This window comes from Teleopsis dalmanni, chromosome 2 (genome assembly GCF_002237135.1).
Source record: "Teleopsis dalmanni isolate 2A chromosome 2, ASM223713v2, whole genome shotgun sequence".
Taxonomy (NCBI): Eukaryota; Metazoa; Arthropoda; class Insecta; order Diptera; family Diopsidae; genus Teleopsis; species Teleopsis dalmanni.
This window is the reverse complement of record NC_051847.1, coordinates 113617874-113627781: the sequence shown is the minus strand read 5'-3', so window position 1 is coordinate 113627781 and position 9908 is coordinate 113617874. Positions and strand designations below refer to the sequence as shown.

At 27.3% G+C, this 9908-nt stretch overlaps 1 protein-coding gene across 1 annotated transcript in view; it reads right to left on the bottom strand.

Annotated features, from left to right (window-relative positions):
• Positions 1 to 5061, bottom strand: part of LOC119675497 (tropomyosin-2-like) — a 5755-nt gene extending 694 nt beyond the window's left edge. The window contains exons 1-3 of the mRNA XM_038086704.1: positions 4977 to 5061; positions 168 to 597; positions 6 to 102 (exon numbers count right to left, since the gene is read on the bottom strand). Of these exons, the coding sequence (XP_037942632.1) occupies positions 6 to 102; positions 168 to 541 (471 nt within the window). The 5' untranslated portion in view covers positions 542 to 597; positions 4977 to 5061. The remainder of the gene's footprint in view (positions 1 to 5; positions 103 to 167; positions 598 to 4976) is intronic.
• Positions 5062 to 9908: the final 4847 nt, after the last annotated feature.

Sequence of the window (9908 nt, the reverse complement as noted above, 5' to 3'; positions counted from 1 at the left end):
TCAGCATCTTCAGCCAACATACGAGCTTCTTTCAATTGATTAGTCAATTGATCCATACGCTCTTCATCTTGTTGAGAACGATTTTCCAATACTTTGCACATACTAACCAAACAGAAATTATTTGTTTTTTTTTTTGTTTAATTTCAATATAAAAATTTTACAATTACCGGTTGTTCTCATCAGCAGCTTGTGTGGCTTCCAACAATTTTTGTTGGGCAGTGGTTGAGCGTTCCTCAGATTTTTCTAAATCTTCTTCAATTTGTTGTACCTTCCTGTTTAAAGTGGCTACTTCAGATTCAGTAGAAGTCAACAATTTTTCTTTCTCTTCTAAATCTTGGTTAGCTTTTTCGAGAGCTTCTTTTGAGGCGACTAAATCAACCTCAACCTGCACCAATTTTTTTTCCAAATCACGTAATTCTTCATTGAGCTTATCGGCGCGAGCATTTGCGTCTTTAGCTTGATTTTCACAGGTATCGGCCTTATCAATGGCGTTATCCTTTTCAAGCTTCATCGCTTGCATCTTCTTCTTGATGGCATCCATGTTGTATGTGTTTTGTTTTTATAACTGACGGAAGGAAAAATAAATGAAGAAAAACACTGAAAAATAAAATAATTTATATTATTAAATAATTAAATACTGAAACAATAAAATGATAAAGTTAGGTAGAAGTTATCAACGGCAAATTAGTAAGCGTACTGGTTTTAAACCATTTACAACCTTACAACTTGATGCGTTGATATCAACATTGTGTCCAATTATGATATATTGCACTATTTGATCTGCTTAGTTTTTAGTTTTTTAATATAAATTTGAATTGAAATAATTCATTCTGTGGTTTTCATTTGAAAATCTTTTCATTTAATTCATCTCCACTATCTCAGTTGCAGTGTTTATTAAAAGAAAAATGGTATATAGTTGATAACATCGCTGTTATTTTTTTTTTTATTAAACACATATATTAATTTCAAGACTCTCTTAAACTATTACTAACCTTAAGTGGAACAGAAATTTAGTTTTTCATTTTTTTATTAAGTTATTACCAAAAACCTGGTTTTAATCGATGAGTGATTTTATTGTTAATTTTTAACAAATTATCTGTTTTTTTTTTCAATGACGGGTCTAAAGTGCTGGCAACCAGACAAGGTAGATTCTGTCAATAAGTATTTAAAACTATTGTATTATTATTGTACTTATTAATACAATTGTACTAATGTATTGAATAGTTTTTGATTCTGTTTTGTATACAGAAATTATTTAAAGATATTAAATGAACTGCTTCAATTATTTTATATAGTTCTTAGGAATTATAAATCTGAAGAAAAGAGCATTTTAAATACTTTTGTATTAATATATTTTGTATAGCTTAAATATTTTGTTGTAGGTATATGTTTAGATTTAATATATACACTGCTTAAATTAATAGTATTATGCATGTAAAAGAGAATCAATTATAATGACTAAAAAATATTGTTATAATATAAAATTTTCATAGAATGAATTTGCATAATTTACTAATCAAATACTTAACGAAACAAATTTATCAGTAAATTCTTTTAAAATGAATTTAAGAAAAAATAAAATTTCTTTGAGTACGATATTGAAGTGATTGCATTTTTAATTATTAACACCAAGCAAATATTTAATATCATCAATTTAACAGCCATGACATTATAGAAAAAAATGTTGAGATCTCATGTTACAGGTTGAGATGCAGCAAAAAATTAATTTTTTTAACTAAGTTCACGTTTACTTTGATATTTTATGTCCATAATAAAGCTATAAAGTTCCAACGAATGAGGATACATAAGTTTAACTAACAAAGAATATTACTATATTATTTACAGTTTAATCACGCTAAAGATCTGTGGGTTTAATCGTAACATATTGCTAACAACGAGTTCAACTTATACATACACTAAAAACCGAATGAATGCCTAATATCAAATAATTTTTTTATAAGAAATGTATTTTGATATAAACAATTTATTTAGTGAATCAATAAACGTATGGCTTTTGCGCTATAGATAGATTTTTCAAAATTAATTTTCATACCCACGCAATCTTAGTTTGTTGTTGTTGTTAATTTTTATTTTTCAAAAAAGTGTAAACGAATTCTTAGAGCTTTTCACCATTTAAAATTTAAAAATAAATTTTTTTTTAATAAAAATCCAGCAGTGGAACATGTCATTATTTGGACTTCTATCCGAAGGCTTTGAAATTCTAGATGTTCTAATAAAATTGCTTCTTTCATTGTGTGTGTAAACTATGTATAAGTTTTTGAATCGAATTCCTAGCAAATCAACAATAGATGAAGTTAAAGCTTTCTGGGTCAATTTTTGATCGAAATGTTAATTCATATTGGTACTCAATTTTATAATTTTAAAAATTCATTTCATTGAACCTCTTTTTAGTTTAATTACTTGAAATTGTGTGCATTTCATTTATATGTAGGATGAATGTACATCCTACTTATAAGCTTTTTTTTATAAGAATACCCATTTGCTTCGATATGTAGCAAATATATATATATATATATATATATATATTACCTCACAAGAATGCAGATGTACAAATGACGATGTTAATGGAATTATTATGACATCTTGGTTTCTATTTTAGAAATTTCATTTTCTAAACAAAAAACTTTAACCGAAGTAAAAAAAAGATGATTTGAATTAATAGCAGTGGTATACATCCTTATTCAATCTTATCAGCCCCTAATCAATTTTCTTAAAGTTATATATGTAATTTTAAGTACAATACTACTTGGTGAATAGCATGACTATAGAAATTTAAGATTTATACTCTAAACTACATTCTATCTTACTTTCTTGATCTACTTAATCTTCTAATCTACTACTTCATCGGAAGTATGAACCTCAAATACTTTTATCAGTGTTATTAAAAATTATATACATTTTATTTTAATTGAAATATGGTGAGGAGCGTTTGCTTCCAATTTCAGTCTTTAAATGTAAAACTATCCTATAGGAGAGCATAGTATCAGGCTCAGAGAATATGATATATTCTGTGTCTCATATGGAAAGAAAAAGAAAGTATTATATAAAAACTAAAAAACAAAAATTCAGGATATTATTAGAACAGTAAAGCATATCTAAAACAATATTGTATATCAATAATCCTATATTTAGGATAAAAATACAAAGCGCTACTTAATTAGAATTTCTTTCGATTTGCTCGCTTGGCATTGAAAAGTGAGAAAACATCTATTCAATTTAAGATTGTCTAGAATCAAAATAACAGCATGTATAAATTAACACCTAAAGCACAAGCGTATGTTACTATTTACTTAATTACTTAGGTGGCTATTATAGACGTGAGTCGTCCTTGGCCCCATACGTTATTACTTTTCTAAATAAAGTTCACATTCTGGAAAGAGAGAGTAATAGTATATTTGCCCTTACTCTTTAAGATTTGAATAATTGTACATATGCGGTGTTGTCTTTAAAAATCAAGAATCAATACTTTAATTTAGATTTTTATTTTAGCATCTTACTTGTATAAATAGTATTGAATTTGAAATAGTTTGTTGTTTTAAATTCGTGAAACCTAAAACAATTAAACTTACTAAAGACAAGGCCGACTAAAGACAACATGTAAAAAACAATATGTATTAAAATAAGACGTTAAATTAATTTTATAAATATGTAGATATACATGAAGGTGAAACAACATAAGGCAAGTTTTAAAAATAAACTAAGAGCTTGTCTCCATATATTGTGTACAATTTATATATTTGATAAAAAAATTTATATAAACTAATGGATTAGTTGATAAGATTGTGGAATATCTCGTCCGATTGTCTTATTTTGTCTTAACGGTGATCAAACCAATGATATCTTCAACGCATTTAACCCATAAAATACTATAATACGTATAATCTGTACCTGCCTCTTAATATACACTCTTTATTAATTATGTTAAAATTTAGTAAATGAGTGGGTGGACTTTATGATAAAAAATTTATATTCAGATATATAAATATTTCGACAACGACGATCTCAAGGATAAATTTTTATAAAAACGATTTGTTTGTATGTGATACGAAAAGCTTTCAAAGTTTCGATACATACAAAGTACACACATATTTATATGTAAATGCTTTGTAGTATGCTTTGTATATGTTTGTATGATCAACTTTATTTTATGTGGGTAAGTTTTAAAAATAAATTGTATGCAGGTGTCTCAGATATTTTTATATATTAAATACATATATTTATATGATATTGAGTTTATACTAGCATTGTATATATATTTGTGTGCAAAAAAAATCATTAGGAGCTTTTATGTTAGACGCATTCACTTAGATTGAAATTGCATTTGTATTTGTTTCAAAAGCGATTTGGTTACAAAATTCCATTTAAAGAATTTTTTATATATAATTATTATATTTGAAAGTTTATATAAAAGACGGTAAAAGTACAGTTTATATTTTCAAATAATTACTAGGATTTGTTGAGTATGACTTCTCTCTATATTATAAATTTTTGAATTGTGTGGTCAGTATTTTGAAGATTTATTGTTGCATAATACATATAAAATATTTTTTATTTATTTGATTTAATAATATGGGTGCATATTTTTTTATATATATATATTAAACCATAATTGATATGCTGAAAAATTTACTGACAACATTTTTTACTTTTTATGAATTAAACTTTGTCATTTTAGTTTGTTAATTTTTTTATACTTTTTACAATTTTTTTTATACAACACGCACATATATACAAAATACATATATATATACAAATGTATATATATATATATATATATATTTATATATATATATATAGAAGTCATTCAATCATACATATAATTAATTTTATTATTAATTTTTTATTTTTGAAATGAAGCACTACAAATTTTTTTTATTTTATTTTAGAATAAATGCGATTTCATATTTTATCCATAAAAAAAAATTTCACACTTATCCTTAATTGCAGGAACTAACCTTAGCGTTCCAAACACACTATACGCTGTCAAAACCCCGAGAACACTGATGTCGGCCAACTTTTCTAACCCACAAAGCCCTCTACAGATCATATGCAAACGCATTGTGCAAAACTGTCTCCCATAGAAAAGTCACCAATACTTTAAAAAGTGAATTTCCACAAATATAAATACACAATTTTGTTAAAACATTTATTGTATAAAAACAAGAAAGAAAAAACAAAAACACCAAGAGAAAATTTTATTTATAATCCAAAAAAAAGTCCCACTATTTTTCGTTACGCCTAAAAGTTTTCTTACCTACGCTATTGCTATGTGCTTTCATGATGTGCTCGTGATGGGCACTCATTTGTAAGAAAACTTTTGTCTCGCTTGAAAACAAAAATATTTTCCCACTATTTTATATATAATAAATTTCCTACACTCAAACGATATGATCAATAGAAAAGCACCTGCTTATGGCTTTCATAAGAAGTCAAACTATATGTAAAAATTGAAATTTGTACAATTTTATTAATACATGCATACACTCACACCAATTTGGTTCCTTTTCCATGTACATGTGTACTCGTAGGTTGTTCGTACGGTTCTCGTAATGCTTATTATGTTATTATATGTTGCGCTTTTGTGGTGGCTAGAACTTTCTATAGAAATTCTTACAAAATTTTGCGTTAAATATTTTCGTTTCTCATATTTGTTTTTATTTCTCTATATCTTAAAGTTTTAAAAATAGCTATTATAAAAATTGTTTGCATACATTTTTCTGTATAAATTTTTATTGCTTTGTGCGCATTTCCTTACGCTGAAAATGAATTTGAAATAATTAAAAATATTTATATAAACGATTTTCCATCATAGGTCATCACATAAAGTGCAGTGATGATATTTTTCAAATTTTCACATAAATCATATTAATATTTTTTCACTTTTAATTAAACGAAAATATACTATTTGAAATTTCTTATTTTAATAAGTTTTTTTTTAAATAAACAAATAGTTTTTCGTTTTTCAATAATTTTTCTACGCAATTTGATATTTAAAAAAAAGTTTTTAAAGAATGCAAATATTTTTTTTAAATTATTTTAATTTGGCGTTAGTGAACAATGGTGGGGTGTTCATTTGTTTAAGCATAGGATTTGTTGGAGATCCTACTCAACAAGGTTCACGTTAAATAATGTTTATAAAGCTTATAGTATAATATTTTATATATTTTATTACACAGACAAACTTACAGATAGTAGAATTTCTCCATTCAAATAATCCTATTCGCATAACCTATTCGAATGATACAAACATTTACTACAATACAATATACATATATGTTATAAACATATTTGTTATATATGTTAAATATATGAACACTGAAATATTACATTATTTTACTTACACCATCCTAGTTCAAGTGCGTGTGAACCAAAAGACTTAGCTAATGTTGATGACATACAGTTAGTAATTGTAGCAGTGTTCCAGTGTTCCAGTTTGCTATACAAATATGATTTGCCTTAGGGGATTAGGGGATTTTTAATTTGCAATACTCATCAAGAAAGCAGTACAAAACAGTACAGTTCTGTTGATGCCTACAGTCTAATCCTAACTTGTATTTTCAGTATAACTTTCCAAATATTATTTTTGTGATTTTCACGTTTTTTAAATTGCATGCACGCAATTAATGCTGTTTTCTGTAAAGGCGGTACGATAGTTAAAAGCTATCTTAGCAATGTAAAATTATTAATTATGTTCTATAACTTTCAATTAAACATACTGACATGACAGTTTATGTTAAACTGTTGAAAGGTAAAAAATGCTTGCGATGGGAGAATGACGTCGACCCGAACTTTTGTAGCAAAGAGGTGTTCAAATTAATGACGTCGATCAGCAATCGAGATCGATAGAAAGTTGAAAGAGGACAATACCGGATACCGATTATTGTTACGATTCATATAAAATACTATATGGCATACGACATAAGCAAATTTAAAAATATTTAATATTTCAGTCAGTTTATATTTGGATATAACTTTCATTTGTTTGATGGTTCAGATGTAATTATACACCTATACCTCGCCTAATGGCCTTAACTCGTTTCAAATAAGTTGACCGGAAAACGAAAACCCGTTAAACGAAACCAATAATTCCAGATAACTGTATGGAAAATAATTAAACTGGTACCAAAAAAACAAAAAACCTATATATATCGACTTCAAGAACAACAAAAAAATTTATATTGAATTCCTATATCTGATAAATATTTATTTACTGATATTTATATTCTTACTATCTTTATGATTATTTTCAAACCAAATATAATGTTCGCTGTTTGACTTGTTTTTTTTTTGCTGCTGTTTTAGAGCTTCTTTATATGGTTACATAGCTTCATAAACTTTTTTGGGAATGTCCGAGCTATGCTTAGAAAGTGAGCCCCCAATTTTATGGTCATTGAGTACTCCATCAATTTTATCAAAATATGCTTTCAGAATTTGCGATTTTAGTTAAAACTATTATTCTATTCTCTGTCGTTTCTTTAATCCAACAGTTTCGAATGATATAACAGTTGGCTGACGTCATCTATAATGTAGACAACAAAACCAGCTTCTACTGCCCTTTTTTGCAACATCATTTATATTGGTATCAACTTCAGACACAGGATTTCTGAGGACGCATTCTGGCCATAAAGATTGCTTTTCTAGGAAGTTTTTCGGCACCTTCGATTATCTGTTGCTTCTATGAGCATTCGAAAAGATTTTTTGTAGATAATGCGCACCATAAGGTGTCTAATTGATATGACACCTTGATTCATCGACTGGAGTAAAGCCGTGGTATTTTTCGGCAAAAACTCCACTTTGGATTTGACGTTACATTATCTAAAGCAAGCAGAGCTTTATTAGTTAATTTATTATTCCCTTAATATGTTTTATTTTCCAGACAGGAATATGTATGAACCATTCTTCAAAAATAAGGTATGCTTTTAACTTAAATCATCAAATGCATTGCCAGCTAACAATAAGGTTAAACGTTCCTTTGAAATTTTGCACATACAATATGTTTTGCTAATTCCATAATACAAAAACCTGCAGAAGAAAACTGTTTCTCCTGCATTCATATTATGCATAATCTTCAATTTAATATCTAAATAGTTTTACGTCATTTCTTCAATAAAACTTTACTTGCTGGAGGAGCCATCCTGATATCGTTTTGTTCTCAATATAATTGTTCTCAAATTACGTTAAACATGAATGTAAACATATATCGCTATTTATCTATTTTCAATTTCGTACTAAGTTAATAGCATATACACAAGTTTTAGCAACTTGCGAACATTAAAAACACAATGTGTATGTAAATAATTGCACACCTTTATTCAGTGGTCCTAAAATGCATATCAATGCATTTTGTCTGCAGTTAAATTTAATCAATCACTAACTAAGATATGACTATAATCACTACCAAAAATAATGAAATTGGGTTTTGATATTTTACTATTTCACCAATTTATTACTAGTATATTAATAGTTTATAATTTAATTACATTTAACATATATTTTATATATCTATTATGTATTGGGTTTGGTGCGCGTGCCCATTGTTTGCATTTAACTTAGACAATGCCATTGAAATCCTTGTCATCCTCAATCTAAGTTGTCGCACAGTCTCTACGTGGCATCCCTGGGTACTTACCTGCCACCCGCTGGACAATGGAATAATAGTACAACGATTCTTATCTACAGCACCCTAAGTTTGGGTTATGCATAAGGGTGTGGCACACATCACGCAAAATCAGACGACAATGAAGGAAGTGACAAAGCCAGAGACATGACGAACCACGTGAACAAACAAGTGATCATAATTTTCAGATATTAACCTGGAATGTCCGATATCTCTGTCTTCAATAAATGTAAGGCTAATATTACCGCCATTTATGCGATGAATAGTATAAGGCTCCTCTACAAGAGCAAACTGTGATATCTACTATAGCTGTCATGCAAGCCATCATCCAGACCTATAGTGTGAAATAAAGAACATCGTATAATTTGTTGTTAGTATATCTTTGATGCTCACACATCTTTTCTTGAAGCCGTGAAAGTTAATCGTAGTGTTACAACTAGTTAACTAGAGCATTGTTCCTATGAAAGATATTAACAGGTCTTAAAAATTAAATCTTCACTGGAATAGAACTATGGCATTAATGAGACTGATATCATTTTACTTAATAAAATAGATTAGCGGACAGCTATCTGGGATGTAAGAGTAACGTTTAAGCGAAAACTCGAGTTAACTTATTCAATATACGAGTATAATCATTGATCGTTTGCGCTGTATAAAGCAGGTGTTCAATGAATTGAATAACTTCACGTTTCATTTTTAATTGTAAACCCAATAGGCTGTTTTGCAATAATTAATAAAAAAAAAATTATATAATAGAATTTTCATTTCATTTAAACAAAGAATTGTTCTTGTTTATTAATATAATAGCCGATATATGGATTCCAGCTAAAATCGATTAAAAAAAACTTCATAGTAATCCTACTCGTATAATTAAATTAAAGCACTTTGAATTTGTAATATACTTGTAAAATATTATTATTATTTTATAAATTAATGCGAAAAACACAATTTATTTATCATAAAAAATCTTAAATATACGTTTTACTCTTAGTTTTATTATTTTTAATTTATTTTTTTTAATAAAAGCTGCACTTTATTTGTGTTAGGTTTTTTTTTTTGGTTATCCTGTTCTTGTTTTAAAAATGAATGCATAATATTTAATAAATACAAAGTTTAAAATATTTTTAACAGATTTTTATTTTTTATAATTAAAACTACAGCTAAATTAAAGAGTGAAGCAACAAATCTAGGCTCCAATTGCAATTGCTGTTATTCTGCAAAATACAAGCATTAAGTAGAAAGCATTTACTTAAAGATATGAAGTACAATC